An 18,599-nucleotide genomic window follows, 5' to 3' on the forward strand; every position below is an offset into this window, starting at 1 on the left:
AGGAGGTCCTCTCGGGCAAACCACAGGCTGGACAGGGAGGAGAGCCACCTGATGTACTCTGCTGCACCGGACGTCGTGTTCTCAAAGGCCTGAGGGCTGCAGTGTGTCTTTAGGCTTCGGATATCTTCACGGTTGGGGGGGGGTGGGGGGCGGATGGAGGGCTTAGGGGCTGGGGAGGATGCAGGGTTCCTTGGCATTCCCTGTGCAGATGTCATGGAGGACTGGAGATGTCAACCCAAGGTGGGCACTTGCTAAGAGCCGTCTGGGGGATCCTCTCTAGCTGGTTGCCCCACCTGGACACGGGCCGTGGACGTCTGGTGCAGAGTGGTTAGGACGCACTCGGAGTGAGGTTGGAGTCCTTAGCTGTAGGTTTCTTCTTGGACAGGACCGCTGTCCTATGGAGTTCTTGGTCCTTTTAGGTGCAGGGCAGTCCTCTGAAGCTTGGCAGAGGCCGCTGGTCCAGCTGGATGCGTTGCTGTTCTTTTGCAGGTTCTTTGAAGCAGGAGACAGGCTGGTAGGGCTGGGGCCAAATCAGTTGTCTTCTCCCTTCTTCTCTGCTGGGGGTTTCAACTAAGCAGTCTTTATTCTTATCAGGTAGCTACGAATCTGGTGAGCTGGGATCAGGGAGGCCCTTAAATCCTGGATTTAGGGGCGTTACAGGGGTCAGAGGGCAGTAGCCAATGGCTACCTTCCCTGAGGGTGGCTACACTTTCCTTGTGCCCACTCCCTTTGGGGAGGGGGGCACAACCCTAATCCTACTGGTTCCTGTCCTCCAAACCAAGATGGAGGATTCTGCGAGGAGGGTGGGGGGGGGCGGGGGGGTTTCACCTCAGCTCTAGACACCTGAAGGGTGGTCCTAGCTGGGATGGTCACTCCTCCCTATTTTACCTAATTTTCCAGCCGGACTGGTCGCCAAAAGCGGGGCTTTGCCCGGGGCATGCACCTCCACTAGCTGGAGTGCCCTGGGGCACTGTAATCCAAGGCTTGAGCCTTCGAGGCTCACCACCAGGTGTTACAGTTTCTGTAGGTGGGAGGAAGGTGTGAAGCACCTCCACCCAGGACAGGCTTTGTTTCTGACCAGAGTGCACAAAGGCACTCACCAGTCAGTCCTGCACTAGCAGTTTGGCTAACATACAGGGGGCATCTCTAAGATGCCCTCTATGTGTTTTTTTCAATAAATCACACACTGGCATCAGTGGGGGGTTTATTGTGCTGAGTATTCAGTAAAGCCATTATGGAGCTGTGGAGTTCATAATCACAAACTCCGAGACCATATACTCATTATGGCTACACTGCACTTACAATGTCTAAGAATGGACTTAGACACTGCAGGGGCATATTGGTCATGCAGCTATGCCCTCATATGTTGTATAGTGTACCCTGCCTTAGGGCTGAAGGGCCTGCTAGACGGGTGTCTTACCTATACCACAGGCAGTGGTTTGTGGGTATGGAACCCTCAGAGGGGGGCCATGTCAACTTTGCCTTTTTCACCGCACCAGTACACACACACACCGCAAAGGCAGTGTACATGTGCTTGGTAAGTGGACCCCTAGGGTGGCATAACATATGCTGTAGCCCTTGGGGACCTTCCCTGGCCACATGGCCCTTAGTGCCATGGGTACCTTTTACAAGGAGCTTAACTGTGTGCCAAGGGTGTGCCAATTGTGGAAACAAAGGTACAGATTTTGGGAAAGAACACTGGTGCTGGGGCCTGATTTGCAGGATCCCAGCACTCTTTCACTCGAAGTTGGCATTAACACAAGGCAAGAAGTGTGGGCGGTGGGGGGGCTGGATTTACTATACCAACAGTAGCACTTTCCTACACAACTCCCCTGTCCCCAAAATGAAAGAGGATTCGACTAACCTTTCCCAAGAGAGTCTTCATTATCTATTCAGTACCTGGAAAGGCCATCTGCATTAGCATGGGCAGTCCCAGGTCTGTGTTCCACTACAAAGTCCATTTCCTGTAGGGATATGGACCACCTCAAAAGTTTAGGGTTCTCACCTTTCATTTGCATTAGCCATCTGAGATGTCTGTGGTTAGTTCAAACAATAAAGTGAGTGCCAAACAAGTATGGTCTCAGCTTTTTCAGGGACCAAACCACAGCAAAGGCCTCCCCCTCTCAATGGCACTCCAACATTGCTCCCTTGGGAGTAACCTCTTGCTAATGAAAGCATCAGGCTGGTCAAGGCCATCATCACTGGTTTGGGACAGGACTGCTCCTGTCCCATGTTCAGAGGCATATGTGTGCACAACAAACTGCCTAGAATAATCAGGAGCTTTAAGAACTGGTGCCGAGCACATTGCTTCTATCAGGGTGTCAAAGGCCTTTTGACAGTCAAGGGTCCAGTTTACCTTCTTTGGCATCATCTTTGAGGTCTGTTCAGTGAGGGAAGTCACAAAGGAGCCATACCCCTGTAGTGTGGTTAGTTTTACGTATCCTTTGCGCATTAGCTTCAGGCTTTAAGCCTTTGTGCACTTTGTCCTGGATGTATTTTATTCATTTGCTCGCAGCTTAGAGCCTCTGTGCACTTTGCTCTAAATGCTTTTTTATTCGGCTTCGTACTGTTATTTTTCAAATAGCCAGTTCTACGGTCTTGTTTTATATTTCATATCACACTGTTTAGCCTACTTCAGCACTGGAGTTCTCCATAACACATTCTTGTTCACTCTGTGCTTCAGTCAAGGATACAGTCTGGTACATTGCTGATAGACGTGGTAGGTGTTTAGTCTTTGGCATTCCTGCGTAGGGACATTTTGTGATCACGCTGACATGTTAGTTATAAAAACACTTCCTTGTCCCAATACACGCAAGAGGGAGATTCTGACCAGGGAACCACAACTAGACGCTGACTGCCTCGTTGCAGATGCTGAACCAAGATCACAGGCCTTTGCTCAGGTATGAGGGCTGATGTCTCCCCAGTGATTCAGAAAGGCAAGTTAGAAGCTTAACATGCTGTGCTCGAAATAGAACTAGCAGAGGGAGAGTAGAAAGTATTAGACACCATGATAGCGTTGTTCTTATGTTTTACTCTCCTGGTGACTATTTCAATCCTACTGTGTTGTATGGTTCTGGTTATTGCGGCTCACGCCTTATTATCTAAAATGCAGTCGTTTTATTAAAACATTATATAAAACTTATACTGCCTTTGTCATTTGTATATGAGATCATACTGTAAATGAGAGAGTTGGTTTGGATCTGAGTGACCACGACTTCCCTGAGAAGTTCCAAAGATGTCATGCGCTCGTCTGCCCAATCATCTCTTCCCTCTGGGAGAAATGAGGCACTGCTAGTTAGCCGGAGCAAACCCGGATTTAGGGTGACAGAGGTCCTTCCAAGTGGGTCAGACTCAGTCCCCCACACCGTGAACGATCCTGCTACCTAGAAATCCAGTAGTCTCATTTAGGATAATGAGAGCCCACGCGACACCCCTTCACAAACCTCCTGTAATAACCAGCCAGGCCAAGGAATGCCCAACTTGAGTCTGGGTTTTTGGAGCTTCCCAGTCAAGAATTGCCTGGATCTTGGGTTGTAAAGATTGCAATTGGCCTCCACCTACGAGGTGGCCCAGGTATACAACGGTGCCCTGCCCTATTTGGCACTAGGATGCCTTAATAGGCATCCTGAGCCTGCTGATTGCAAGGCCTGCGCAATCTTCCCCAGGTGGATCAGGTGATCCTGCCAGCTGCAGCTAAAGACAGCAATATCATCTAGAAATACTGCACTAAAGGAATCCAAGCCAGCAAGGACTTGATTTACCAATCTTTGGAAGGTGACAGGGGCATTCTTTAAGCCAAAGGGCATAACAGTAAACTGATAATGCCCATCAGGTGTGAAGAATGCTTTATTTTCTTTTGCTTAAGGTGCCATCCTATTTTGCCAGTACCCTGCAGTTAATGCAAAGGTACTTAGAAAATTGGCTGCACCCAACTTGTCAATTAATTCATCTGCTCTGGGTATAGGGTGCACATCTGTCTTGGTGACAGAGTTGAGCCCTCTGTAGTCCACACAGAAACTAATTTCTCTGTTGCCATGTTTGGTGTGAGGTTTAGGGACCAAGACCACTGGGCTAGCCCAGGGACTGTCAGAGAGCTCTATTACCCCTAACTCCAGCATCTTGTGGACTTCCACTTTGATGCTCTCTTTGACTTGGTCAGACTGTCTATATATTTTGTTTTTGACAGGTAGATTGTCTCCTGTATCCAGATCATGGGTACACAAGTGTGTCTGACCAGGGGTCAAAGAGAAGAGCTCAGCATTCTGCTGTAGGACTTGTCTGCAGTCAGCTTGCTGTTGGGCAGAGGGGATGTCTGAATAGACAACTCCATCTACTGTTATGTCTTGCACTGTGGCTTCAAAAGGATCAATAGGTTTTGTGTGACAGTAGCATACAAATATTTTGTAATCTGCTACACAGCAGGCCCATGTGGTAGGTCTGCACACTTCTTTGAGAATGATCATGCATTTCGGAGGAAGGTTGAGGCATCAAAATTCTATAACCTGAGGAGCCAGATCACAAGAATGAGCAACCCAGGATCTGGGTGCCTGATTTCTCCAAGGTTCTACATGAGAAGGTCCGGGCTGTTGGGGAGCCTCTTGTGCGTAACCAGAGAGACTTGAAGCAGAGTTGCAAAGCATGGCTGGTGATCCAATCTGGGAGCCACCAGGAAGAGTGTGAGGAATGTCTGGTAAACTCTCCGTACCACAAATGGAAGGAGAGAGTCGTAAAAGCGTAGGCAAATCTCCCAAACCAATTCATTCATAGTGCATTGTCCATGCGTCTGGTTACCTAGAGGCGAAGTTTAAGTATTTTGTGTCTTCAGTGACTGCGAATAGGTCTATTTTGGAAAGCCCTATCTGAGTAAGTAGAGGAGGAGGACTTGCAGGTAGCGTTCCCACTCGTAGACTTGTTGCCACATCCAGCTGAGGAGTTTGGCAAAGTCATTTTCCATCCCTTGAAGGTACTTGGCCAGCAAACAAATTTTGTGACTGAGAGGCCATTGCAAAATGCTCTGGGATAACTGTGAGAGTTGTGGAGAGCAGGTCCCCCGTTTCTGAAGGTATTACATGGCTGTCATATTGTCCATGTGGACAAGAACAATCCTGCTTATCAGGTGAGGGAGGAAAGTCTTCAACACTAGATGGATGGCTAGAAGTTCCAAGTAGTTGATATTGAGACCCTGTTGTGTAGGCTACCATCACCCTTGATCAGTGAGATCCAGTAGATGGGCTGGTCTGGGATTTGCCTATCTACGAGCAGTAGTGAATACTAGGGAGTCGGGCGGGAGTTGGGCGCAAATGTAAATCTGGTCAGTAGGGGAAACTTTATATTTTTTTTATCTACCCTGGGTCTTATGACCCTGGCTCGGACACGGTCCTTAAAGATGTCAGGTCTGTGGAGTAGCATGCCCTTAAAAATGGGGGAGTTACTGAGCAGAGTGGTGAGCAGAGGAGAGGGTTTCAAATTGGAAGTTCTCCTTTAAGGAGACTATATGAGGGTCCATCTTGTAGAATAGTGCCATTCTACCAGCAAGCTACTGTTAGGATGTAGAATCAGGGTACAGGGCAGAGTCTGTGTCCCCGGGTGGGTCTGCATTGTAGAAGTCCCATGGGTCCCCTGTGGAGAGATGACCTATGTCTTGTCTCCTGCATGCCTGCCAATGTCAGAGTGGAGACCCCTGGGGTGTGATATCAAGGGGATCCCCCTGGAAAGGTAGGTGGGGAAGGTGAAGGTTGAGGAACAGGGTGAGGGGATGGATGAGAGTAGGATAAAAGGATGATCGCCCTATTTGCCTTCTTGTGCTGCATTGCTGGAATTGGAGCATCCAAAGCTTCCTTGAAGGACAGGTGGCGCTTGGAAGCTGGAGTAGCAGAAGACCCTGGAATGCTGGCGAGGATCTGACTCGGTATGGGAACAAATGACCAGTTGTTTCTCCCTGGCGACTATCTCCTCTTGCAGCTTGTGGAGGATCGGTTCTATAGCACTGGCACACTAATGTGGGATTTTCTGGTTGATGGTGAAGGTCTCGACTTCGAGGGTGCCTTCAGTTTCGGTGCAGAGTCTCTGGTCGATGCCGAAGGCTGGCTCTGTGGCGGCATCAGAGTAGCTTGTGCCGAAGTGGTCAGCTTTGAGGGTTTCTTTGGCACCAAGTCAGAGTAGTTTGTCAGTGCTGTCCATGGCCTGAAGGCAGTGGCGGTCTGAAGGCCTGACTGACTTACCAGAGTGGCTATGTGCCCTTTTGGTGGTGGGCTGCCTAACAGTCGTGTCTTGGAAGGGAGGGGAGGGGTAACTGTACTCTCAGACGGCTGGGCTTGTGGAATATCTTCGATTTCCAGCATGGAGCTGGAGCTTTCTTTGGGGGAGAAAGCTTCTTCATATGCTGCCAAGGTCTGTGGAAGATGTTGGCCCTCGATATCCTTGGGACAAAAGAGGTCTGGGATGTCATCGCTGGCCCTGTGCAACAACTGAGTTGGTCCGAACCCTGCTTGAGCAAAGTAACAATTCTTGACCCACAACAAAGAGTAAGGTAGGTGCGATTGAAAAACAACATCGACGTTGGGGAGGAATACGTACAGACTGAAAGAGATCATTGCAATGGTGTTGACCTGGCGCACAGAATCACAGATCCAAACTTGATGGTGGAAAGAAAACAGTCTAATAATGGAGCTGATGACCATGCACTTTACCGAAAGGAGGAGGAGTCACACTGCCTTGTGAATCGAAGGACTTCTTCTAATAAAAACTTGCACCCATCTGGGACCAACAGTGGATGACCGGAGTATGCACAACATGTGAATCTACAGCCACACATGCCTTGATCACAGTAATTGCTTCTGTCTTGGTAATAGGTACTAAATATGTATTTTGTACCACCAGACTTAAAATATTTCACTCATCAAGGTCCCCTTTACAAGGCTGGCGAAGAAGCATGGCAATTTTAAGTTTCCGTTGCTCATAAACAGATCAATGTGGTGCCTCATCACTGAAATAAAGGCAGCTCCATTTCTAAATCCATCCCCCATTTCTGTATTTTACTCTTCTGCTGAATTAAATTGCACCTTTTCTGTTTATATCTGGTTATTATTCTGATTAAAGTTTGATTTAAAGTTTGACAGTCGATTCTCTTAGTTCCTGTGCTTCTTCAAAGAGGGTGGGGGATCCTTTACTCTTTTCTTCAGGAAGGTCTGGTCCATCCTCATGAATAATGTTTTGGTGGAGGTAGGGCATTTTATATCATTTTCATAACTGCAGTTCCAGCACACTTACAGTCAAGGTGTTCTTGCTTTAGAGTCCAAAGGCCTACAGCTGAATACTGCCTTTGAGGGATCACCAGGCACTAAAAATGCAAATGCCAGAACTGTTATGTTTGGTTGTTGGTGCTGAAGGGGTATGCTCTACAACACGTTTTGGTGGTTTATCCATTGCTTGAGAGCTTCTTTCACATAGCTAGCAGCAGCTTCTCTTCCCCGTCTCCAATGTAATAATCGATTGGCGATCAAGCTGACAAGCCCTCCTTCATAATCTACAGATAACAAGAAAACCAGCATGCAGGAGGGCACCAAGTTGATGGTTGTAAATTGGACTGTTAAACCTTTACTGTCAGTCATAATTACTCGAAAGAGACATTAGGCACACTTGATCGGCTACTTCTGCATGACTTATTTGCAGTTTTATCAGATAATGTTAACCTGCAGCCCCTGCCTGGAATGGTGTGCTCCTCCTGGAGGTATTTGGCTAGCATGTAGGGTGCTATTTCCAGTAGCAAGTACTGAAATTTTAATCTAATGGGGATGTGAAAGTAGGCATCCTGTTTGTGTAAACAACATTAATCTTCTGGGTGGAGGTTTTTTAATAACGGAAGTCCATTTCACAATTTCAAATTAACTTTATGAATTGTCTTTGTCATGATTGTCATGATTATCATCAGACCCATAACGAAATACAGAAAATAACTGACATTATTCTTTGGGACTGGTGTTGCAACAAACGTATTGCATCTGATTAGACACTCAATAGCAGAAGTATTTATTTTGCTGATGTTTGTGTTAGCTGGGAGGTTAGAAGGTGGCTTGACTATGGATTCAAATATGTGACCCAACGGCTGAATATTTCAGCATTACTGGTTTGACACTATTGATGCAATTACAGGGCCTAATGTGCAAGTTCACATAGAAAAGGTCTTGTTGAAAAGCTGCTATCAAGCCACGCATATTTTTGTTGCACCGCTCAACTACAGAGTTGAATGTAAACTCCAGGGGTGTGGAATTTATTAAAATATCTACTTGTCCAGGGGACAGGTTGCTTCTCAAATCTACTTGTCCTGTAAAAAGATCTACTTGTCCCTTTGGTGCCATGTAGTGTGGCGACAAATTATGGCAGCAATCTCATTATGTAAGTGCTCTGATAACAGCCTCTCTGATTATGCCAGGGCTACTACCATAGTATGGCTTGAATACTTGCAGTTTCAATCCCTACTGTAGCAATTTCCTTATTTTGCCACCTTTCTGCATACTGGGGCTGGAGGAAGCAGTAAGCAATAGTTCCAGGGCTGGTATGCCTCTGAGTCGGCAAACCTACTAACCTGCATGTTTTAAAGATTTTTATCAGCTTCTCTCTAATAGTTTCCCATAATAAGAAAGGTTGGACATTTACTCCTGACAATGGCAGAATTAGAACTTCTTCCAGGGTTGGGAAGAAAGTGGCTGGAGGGAAAATGAACTTGCAAATGCTCAATAGATTTTTACATGAGCAAATCTACACATCGTATTTACCCATGCTAAAATACAGTTCACAAATATTTTATAGGGGTACGACATATACCATGGGTGCACTTTTGTGACTTTCTTTAAGAATTTGGGGCCACATGTAGGTAGGTTCAGATCTGCGACCTGCAAATTGCGAGTCGCAAATCCGAATGTAGGATGGTGTCCCTGACACCATCTGTGATTCGCAAGGGCTTCGCAAATGCCCACCTCATGAATAATCATGAGGTGGGTCGCAATTTGCGACCCCCTCGCGAATGGCGGCCCTCACAGGGATGGTGGCCTGCTGGAGACAGCAGACCACCATGTCTGTGACTGCTTTTCAATAAAGCAGTTTTTAAAAAAATTTTTTTTTTTAAATGCAGCACGTTTTCCTTAAAGGAAAACGAGATGCATAACAAAAACAAAAAATGAAACGTTTTCGTTTCTATTTTTCAGAGCAGGAAGTGGTCCGCAGGACCACTGCCTGCTCTGAAAAAATGTTTACAATGACATTCACAATGGGGAAGGGGTCCCATGGGGATCCCTTCCCTTTTGCGAAAGTGTTAGCACCCATTTGAAATGGGTGCAAACTGCGATTGGTTTGCGCCCGCGGTCACAAAACAATCCTACATTGCAATGCGAGTCGCAATTAGGAAGGGAACACACCTTACTAATTGCGAGTCGCAAACCCGTTTTGCGATTCGGTAACCAGGTTACTGAATCGCAAAACTGGGTTTGTGCATCGCAATGTGCTTTTTGCACGTCGCAAACAGCGAAAGTCGCTGTTTGCGACATGCAAAAAGCTACCTAGATGTGGGTCTTGGTCCCTAATTAGGTCTGGTGTTAACAAAGACATTTTGTTTTTATTAAACTTCTATTTCTCTCTCTTTCGGCTGGCTTTACTGTGAGTGATCGCATTCTGCTCTTCCACAAGGAGCATATTGCCACACAAAGTAGTTTTGTTCAGTGTCAGGAACTACAGTGGCAATCAGTGACGTAACGAAACTGGAGGGTGCCCCTTTGCAAAGAACATGGAGGAGCCCCCTCTCCAGACTCACTCAGGGCAGGTGCTGTGCTGAAGGGGCCCCCTGGAGGGCGGCTGCGGGGCCTTTGTTATGCCGCTGGTGGCAACGTGTGCTTTTAGAGTTCAAAAACTTTTTGGGGGGGTTTTGCCAGTGTTTGTTACAATGTTGAGGGCCTGGTAGCTCCCACAGCAATAAAGTGTTACAAAAGCCATGTCAAAACAAGACACGCATTGATGAAACTAAAAAAGACTTATAAAAATATGTCAGATTAGTTGGCTTTGTCAGTGTTTGTTTATTTTCATGCTTCCCATAATCGTGTTGAAAATGGTTACACTGATTTTCCATTAGAAATATTTTTGGGAAATACTAGCATGCATCAACACATTTTACTAAATGACACTTCATTTGCATCTAATCAGAGAGCATTCTGGGAGCATTATATTTAGCCTCATAGCCTAAACTTTTCAAACATGTGTATACAGTAATTTTCTTTTTTTTGTACTGGAACCTACGTCAGTAGTGAAGTGTGACCTTAAAACATTTATTTACAGCACTCACGCTAATAATGAAGGCTTTCAAATAATGAACCATAAATACAAGTTCGAACAGCATTATCTTTTGGAAACACATTACCTCAACTGCAGAGAGTTCCACTCTCTGTAAACAGGCAGCCAAAGGGTTTGTGCTGCAGGGGGTTGGGCCTACTTGTCCCAAGGACAAAGTAAACATAAAAACTTGTTGCCCTTGACCCCAAACAAGATGTCCCGGGCGTCGGGCGATAGGAATTCCACATCCCTGAAACTCTCCTGGCCATAAGCCTGCGGCTATGCATAAAATGGCTCAGATAGTTACTGAACAAGACCTGTTCACCTAAACGATTCTGTCACACCAACGTTTCCTCTCAATCACATCTATAGTGTTGGCAGTGTTATATTAGACTTTACATCTACTCCTTGCCAAAAGATCTATATCATTCAAAAGCATGCAATGGATAAACTGGCTTAAAAGCTCCGCACTGGCCAACTCTGCCCACAAAACTTGACTGCGACAGAAACCAAAATTCACTACCTGAAGGGCAGTGAAGGGCATCAAGCCTTCTGTCCTACAGTACTCCCTTAGGTTCATGCTGCCTGATTCTTGCAAAAAAGATTAATGTTGTTATTTCTCTTACTGTGCTTTCTTTCACAGGTCTCTAGCAGAAGTGCATCATTAGCTGCTGTGATCCCCAGATATGCTACTGAAGTAACTGCAATTTCCGTTACTCATTGCTAGCATTAACTGAATATACAGACATCAGTCATGTTGATCATCACAGAGACACTACTGCCACCACAGAACATGACTGGAGAGGAGGCATAGTATTTTCATGAAATGTAAACTTTTCCATATTCAGCCAAACCATGCTTAGAACCAAGGGACAGATCTATTAGACCACAGAAGCAACATTAGCCTGCATGTGTTTCTCGTGTCCAACAAGGAGTTTTCAGAATGAGAAACAAAAAGGCAATTGAACCAAGGAAAATGACAGATTGAGAAAAGTTGAAAAGAACAAACACTTGCAGAAATCTTGAAAAATAAAATTGGAGCAAGGGAGATAATCTCTTCCATACTAATCGTCTCTGCCAGATAGTAAATACAGAAATGAATGTATTGGCATTCTAGGGACACATTAAGGTAGCATGATTAACTGATGACATTAAAACTTTAGATAGTCTGTGAAAGAGTTACAGCAAAAAAGATGCTGTTCTTTAATAAGGCCGTCCCTTAGTTTTGGAAGTCTGACTAATCAAAAGTGAAGGACGTATATTAAATTTCACTTTATCATGGCAAGCACTCGTAGCTAAAGATTTATTTTCCACTAGCACACAATTCTCACTTGTTACAGATATTTACCTGCTGGCCTTCTACTGAGATTGAGGCAGTCGGCATGATACACCTTTGGGCAGCCTGGCTTCTTGCAAGAAATAAGTTGCCCCGCATCACCACAACTAAAACATTCATCCTCATGCTCTTTGATCAGTTTTGTTGGAGCCCTGCGTCTAAACTTCCTCTTGGTCTTTTCATCCGTAGAAACAGGCTGATTCTGAAGGGGAAAACAACTTAAGTGAACATGATGTTTTTTAAAGAAGATGCAGGAGAAAAGTGGTAAATTATCTCCAGAACACAATATATGTTAAAAATCTCTTACAATAAAAAATTGGGCTAAGGCTGTACCTTTGGACGCACACCAAGAAAGCCACTGCAATTTGGAGCACCACATTTGCAAACAGTTTTTCCATTTCCCAAACATTCCAGGTTGTAGTTGAAAGTCAGCTCTGTTTCTGTAAAAGAGTAGGGAAAACAAGTCAAATTTAAATAAACGCTATAATATACAAGAAGCCTCCTATGCACAGCAATCCTAGAATTTGACACCAGGGACTGCCTTCACTTTCATTCCAATTTCTGCCATCTTTGGACACCCTTGATCTTGTGTGTGCTATGGCTCAGGCCAAGAGCAGCCTTTTCTTGGCAGAAGCTTGCCATCTTCAGCGCAGGCAGAGGAGCGGGTAGTTACATGGTTGTACATTAGCCTCATGGGTCTAATGTAGTAGGACCTTATGACCCTCACCCTAACATGATACTTACTACTGCTACACCAACGCTACCAGCTGGAAAAATACCAATGGCTAAATCAATATGCAAGGTTTTGTTACAGTTTGACTAAAAATCAAAAGGGGCAAAAAGGAAACTGCCACAAATCAAGTCTTTTTCGATCTTGGCTACAGATTGCTTTAGCTGTGTTTGAATGATCCATTATCTCCAATGCATTAAATATCCTTAGACTGGGGCTTTAGGTCAAGCCCCTTGGTCATGAGTGGATTACTTTGTTTTCCATCTTACAACCCTGCTACTGCTTAGATGACTTTCCGCCTTATTCTTATGTTTGCCCTGCAGTGAAGCATTGAGTTGTTGCAGTGTTCCTTTAGAAAACGTTGTATGCTTCCAAGGCATACATGAGGGGACATTTTTAGGTTGAGCGCGCAGGTACTTGACCTTTTGTAATCTATCTGTGGGCTTTTAACCACACCCAAACGCCCATCACTATCACTTGTTCATAGGTTGCCTTTCAAAAATCCTTTATCATCATTGGTAAAAGCTTTACATTGGTCCCTCCTTGTGGCAGTTTTGTTACTGCCTTGGCCATCGACCCTGTTACATGGATAATTACACGTTTGCCAATACGGTTGACTGCAAGCAAACTTCTTTTTCCTTTTGTGTCTCTCCTTCACGCTCATGGCGGCCGTGGCACTTTGAATCGGCTCTCTTGTGTCAACTGTTTTACTTTTCATTTTCAATTTTTGTGGCAAGAAAAGTCCAGTTAGGAATTTACAACGCTAATAGCTCTAACTCGAGCAAACGCGAGACCCATTGCATTGCAAATGCTTGTTTTATTTCGATTTCAGCACTCCTTGGGTATGGATGTGTTACTTAATCACCCTTCCCGCTTCCCCCTTCACTCCCTTCCCTCATATCCATTTGGTTTATTACTCCTATTTGTTTATTTTCATTTTTTATTGAGTACCTGGCTGCTGCAAAGAACGCCAGGCTGCTTTCGCTTCTCCCTCCCCCACTTTACGCTGCTGCCAGAACTGCTCCCCATCTTCCACTGATTATTTTTGTCATCAAGGTTGGCTACTGGAAAGTGCTAGTGGGCCAGTACCTAGCTTTCATCAAGAGTTGAGCGGCTCCCTTTATTATTATTCTGATTGTTACTAATTCAATTTACCTGTCAAATGTCGGCCTCCATGTGCAATGGAAGACATCTTGTTTTTTTTTGCTTTTCTTTTTAATAGAAACCACGTTCCAAGCCAGGCATGCGTACACTAGAATCCTTACACAAGCACACGCAGGCAATTTGGAAAAATAAAAATTAGCAAAGCCAGTAGCTCAGTATTTTAAAGCCTAGCATATTTGCTTTGCAAATGCTTGTTGAACTAGGCACCCATGATATGGAACATTGCACAGCCAAGGTCGAACTTCGGTGCTTTTCTCCTTCACTTCGAGAAGGAGATGAAAAACATATCTTGTCCAACATAGTACAGAAACATATTGGCTTGTCTTGTTTTAATACATGCTTTAAAAAAAAACTTAATATGTACTCTATCTTGGGTTGCTGACCTCTGAACCCCATGTTTACTTATAAGATGCTGAATCGTTCCCCCTTGCCCTACATATACGCAATTCTACTGTTTCCCAGCTAGATACGCACTATACAAGTCTCAACAAACACATACATTCCAACGTCGGAATCCACCATACCAGCTTGGATGTCACAAAGAGCAAAGAGGCCAACTCGGGTGTCTCCATTTACAGTCCATTTCTGTGTTTCGCAGTTGGGCTGACAGCAGTGATTCATAAATCTCGAGTGGTTTCCTTTGGGTCCAGCATCAATGATACGATCCTAAAATTAAACCACCATCAATGGTGAGACAGTGAAACTGAGCCCCGGAAAGAACAAGCACTGCTCTACAATTGATATCTGATTTGGGTTTTCGTTTAAATTAGTAGAAAGCGATTCAGTGACGCAAGTGAACAACAAATTCACTAACAAAGACAATGATGTATGAATCAATCAAGGGTTTATATGGGATGAATGAGGTCTAAATTAATGAAAACAGGTTCTACAAATTCAAATTAATCATTAATTCAGAATATACTCATTGTAGTATCTTGTGTCGAGGGGAACTGAAAGATGGTGTCAAGCAGTTGTTTGGGGGTTGATATACTTTTCATGGCTGGCAATGGGCACATTCTAACTGAGCCTGTCGGGCTATTTACTGGACTTGTAAACTAACAAGCCTCTAAATGAGTGATCCGTCTGGACCCCAGGTTCTTTGCTTGGGGACCTGCTCCCTTCATACGACCCACAGTAAATATTTGTCTTCAAAGTTGGCCATGTTTCCAATAAAAGAAGAAAAGCATTTACAAACATGGCAATATGGCCCTAGAATCACAGGACAATTCTGGGCATGTGCAGACAGTAAAAGAATAGCATTAAAGAACAAGTTACTTACCTTCAGTAAGGCTGTATCTAGTAGAGACTATGGTGGTCATTATGAACATGGCGGTAAACACCGCACCGCCGGGGGTAACTATCGCCAACAGGCTGGTGGTCCGGACCACCAAATAATGAAGCCAATGAGTAACAAGTAGCGTTCCATCCACACACCGCCATCTCTGTAGTCCCGACAAGACGGAGGAGGCCTCCCAAAGGCCGGCGGAAAGGCCCTACCCGCCCACCAAATAATGAAACACCAGACCGCCATCAGTTCCGGGGCGGGAATCACCGCCAGGCAAAGTGCGGCGGAAACGAACAATATAAAAGGAAACTCTCACCAGAGGGAACACAGAACACGCCAACGCAGACATGGAGAGAGAGTTGGAAATAATGCCACTGCTTCTCCTTGCCATATTCCTGCAGGACCATGACCAATGACGAAGACGTAAGTACCGCAGCCTAGTACACATGGGAAGAAAGGGCACATTTACACACTCACCTCACCCACCCTGCAACACACTTCCAACCCCTCCCACATCCCAAACAATACATACCAACCAAGATGTACTTACCAGACAGAAGCCAACAAAGACCTGCACCAATGTACAAACACATATGCACACAATACCCCCACAGTGAAACTCTGAACACTGCTGGGGACTTATAATTGATTTCACATAACAGAACTAATGTCCAAATAAGGCCACTGGCCAGTCCATCGTTAAGTCCCTGAAGGGCCAATATAGCCCGAACTTGACTCCCACCTGTGCAAAGGGTACTCCACTGGAAAGGGACATCAATGGGGCAGCCAGGCCCCTCAGGGAACAGGGGCAAGGGGTGGCAGGGTGGGGACTTAGGTCTGGAAGGGGGGGGGGTTTGGGCTTAGGTTTGGGAGGTGGAGGGGGTTTGGGCTTGCCCTTGGAAGGAGAGGGAGTGGGCCTGGACCAGGGGTGGCAGAGGGTCCTGGGGCAATACAGGGCCTCTACCTCCCTTGGGAAGGCGCACAGGAATGGGAAGGGCGGACTGGGGCGGACTTAGACAAGGAAGGAGTGGCCTGGGCAAGAACATGGGCACGTTTAGGGACAAGACAGGGTGGGGGCCAGTGGGTTAAACAGGTCAACACAGGATAGGAAAAGCTTTCTTAGGTGCAGTTGGAGGGGATTTGGAGGCAGGTCTGGGAGTAGAGGTTGAGGGAGTGCTCGTCCCAGGTGTGCCGGATGTGGATGCAGGTGCCTGAACAGTATGCTGATATGAGGTTGATGTGTGTGGTGTGTACGTGTGCAAATGTTTGTGTGTTTTGGGAGGAGTGGTGGTGCACACAGTGGGAGAAGACAGGCTGCCAGTGTAGATGAATGTTGTGTGGGTGTCTGCAGGTCTGGTGAGTGTTCTGCAAGTGTCTGTAAATGTAGTAGTGGTGAGTGCAGGTGTGGTGTATGAATGGAGGCAGCAGCAGTGACTGAGGGTACAGTGTATGTGGGTGTGCATGGTGAGGTGACAGACAGGGTGGCGGGGGAGGTTGACACACTGAGGAAATAAATGTTGTGCTTTGGTATGTTGGATGTGTGCCTGCCTGTGGTGGGAAGTGTGGTGCTTGTGTTTGCCTGTGTGCTTCTGGTGTATTGATCAGTGTGCATGGCTGTCCGTATGTGTGCTTGGGATGGGTGAAGGGAGTGGGGTGCTGGAAGGAGTAGAAGTGGTGGGAGGGGGGACGGAAAGACCAGGGACACTGGCTGCCGTCAAAGAGGAGGCCAGAGCCTGAAAAGATCTATTTTTTGGCCACGGGCTCATTTCAGGTGACAGTGAGCATGGCTGCAGGGGTCTCACAGCCAATGTTCAGCCTCATCCTGTCCAAATTCCTAGATGCCTTCGTTCACCACTTGCAAACTTATGTCCAGTTTCCCCAAAGGGCTGAACTCCCCACCATCAAACCTGGATTCTATGCCTTTGCTAATATCCCCCATGTGATAGGTGCCATTGATGGAACCCACATAGCTCTCATACTCCCAAGCATGAACGAACAACTGTATACAAATCGTAAGAACTATCACTCCATGAATGTACAATTGGTGCGTACTGCTGATCAGTACATATCACATGTCAATGCCAGGTTGCCAGGATCAGTCCATGATTCTTTTGTCCGGAGAAACAGCAGTGTGCCACACGCGATGGGACAACTACAAGGGGAGAGAGGTTGGCTCATAGGTGAGTGTGTATGACCATGGATCAGTCAAATAGCTGACAACCAGGCTGCATGCAAGTAAAGGCAGTTTGTTCAAGTCCTCTTTCGCCCACTTTTGCAGGTGATTCTGGCTACCCCAAATTGCAGTGGCTCCTGACACCTGTGAGGAATACCAGGACAGATGCAGAGAGGAATTATGAGGCCCATGGATGTACTATGAGGGTGACAGAGCGCACTAGAGGACTCCTGAAGGCAGGATTTCGTTGTCTCCATCTTTCTGGGGGATCCCTGTGCTATGTCCCTGACAAGGTGTGTAAAATAGTGGTGACCTGCTGCATGCTGCACAACTTGGGTTTGAGGAAAGCTATCCCACTTCTGGAAGAGGAGGGTGCTGTTCAACCAGCCCCTCAACCTCAGAGAGGGGAGGAGAGTGATGGTGAGGAAGAAGAGGGGGAAGATCGGAACTCCAGGACCCAGCTAATCCAGCTATACTTCCAGTGCCTCTAAGGTACTGTTTAATGATGCTGCTGTCTTCGTTGCATAGTTAGTCTGTCTCATGTAATAAGTACTGCGGTGTCTTTTGTCAGAGGCAATACTAAATTATGTCTGAAGTGACATGTGCCAGGGAACCCAATATTAGGTACAGTGTGATATACTTCAGACACTACAGTGCGTTGGATCCCCTCCTGCAATAAAAGTGTGATGATAATAGTAACTGGCTAATGCATACACAATCACAATTGATACCTCATTGTGATGAGGGACATACGATTTGAGTTCATAGGTGTATTTATTCAACGGCAATATATACATAAGTGTGAAAGGGAGTGGGCACATAGTGAAAAAACATACTCGGGTACATATGCTCAGCTGTTGGTCACACTGGGTTTAGTCCATGTGGCCGCTGGAAGATGGTGTGATGGCAGTGGCATGTCAACAAGGTAGCTCAGTGGCACACAAGGGAGACAGTTCAGGGCAGAGTCACTTCCTGGTGCTGGGCTTGGCTGGTGTTTCAGTGTCATTTCTGGGTGTGAGGGCAAGTTTGCGAAGGTGCAGCTGGGCTGCAGGGTTAGGGGTGGTGGTTTCCTGTGTGTCCACTGGCAGTGCCACCAGTCCAGTGGTTGCGGCAGATGTAAGTGGCACTGCAGTGTCCTGGCTAGTGGTCGGGGATTGCAGGTGGGTGGAGGCCTCAGACTGGCTGTGGTACTGGTGCTGCAGCACCCCTGCAATGGAGGCCGTGGTGGCATTGAGCGGTTTCCATTGCTCCATGGCCTCCTGGTGGTGTGTTATCTGCAGCCTCTGATTCTGCTCCAGGGTGGCCAGGATCTGGCACATCCTGTCCTGGGTACTGTGGTATGTTCCCAGAACCTCAGATATCACCTCCTGGGCTGCTGCATCCATCCTTTGGCCACCCCCCCCTACCTGAGCCACTGATGCCAGCCCACAGGCCCTAGCCCCCTGTCCCTGTGTCCCCTGCACAGGTCTGGCAGTCCCATTTGCAGTTGGCCCTTCATCATCCTTCCTGTTGGTGGGTGGAGACTCTGGCCTCTGTACATGGGGGCAGCCAGTCTGTGGCCGGGAGACACTGGTGTGAGGTCATTTGGCCAGAG

The 18,599-nt window shown here is 46.5% G+C and overlaps 1 protein-coding gene across 3 annotated transcripts in view; it reads right to left on the minus strand.

Annotated features, from left to right (window-relative positions):
- The window catches only part of LOC138304451 (histone-lysine N-methyltransferase, H3 lysine-36 specific-like), an 833,106-nt gene that overhangs the window by 16,095 nt on the left and 798,412 nt on the right, over positions 1-18,599 (minus strand). For 2 of the 3 annotated variants that reach the window (XM_069244517.1, XM_069244518.1), the window contains exons 20-22: positions 14,072-14,213; positions 11,987-12,093; positions 11,666-11,855 (exon numbers count right to left, since the gene is read on the minus strand). The exons of the other annotated variant lie outside the window; for it this stretch is intronic. In XM_069244517.1, coding sequence (XP_069100618.1) covers positions 11,666-11,855; positions 11,987-12,093; positions 14,072-14,213 — 439 coding nt within the window. The remainder of the gene's footprint in view (positions 1-11,665; positions 11,856-11,986; positions 12,094-14,071; positions 14,214-18,599) is intronic. 3 annotated transcript variants of the gene reach the window in all.

This window comes from Pleurodeles waltl, chromosome 7, assembly GCF_031143425.1.
Source record: "Pleurodeles waltl isolate 20211129_DDA chromosome 7, aPleWal1.hap1.20221129, whole genome shotgun sequence".
Lineage (NCBI taxonomy): Eukaryota > Metazoa > Chordata > Amphibia > Caudata > Salamandridae > Pleurodeles > Pleurodeles waltl.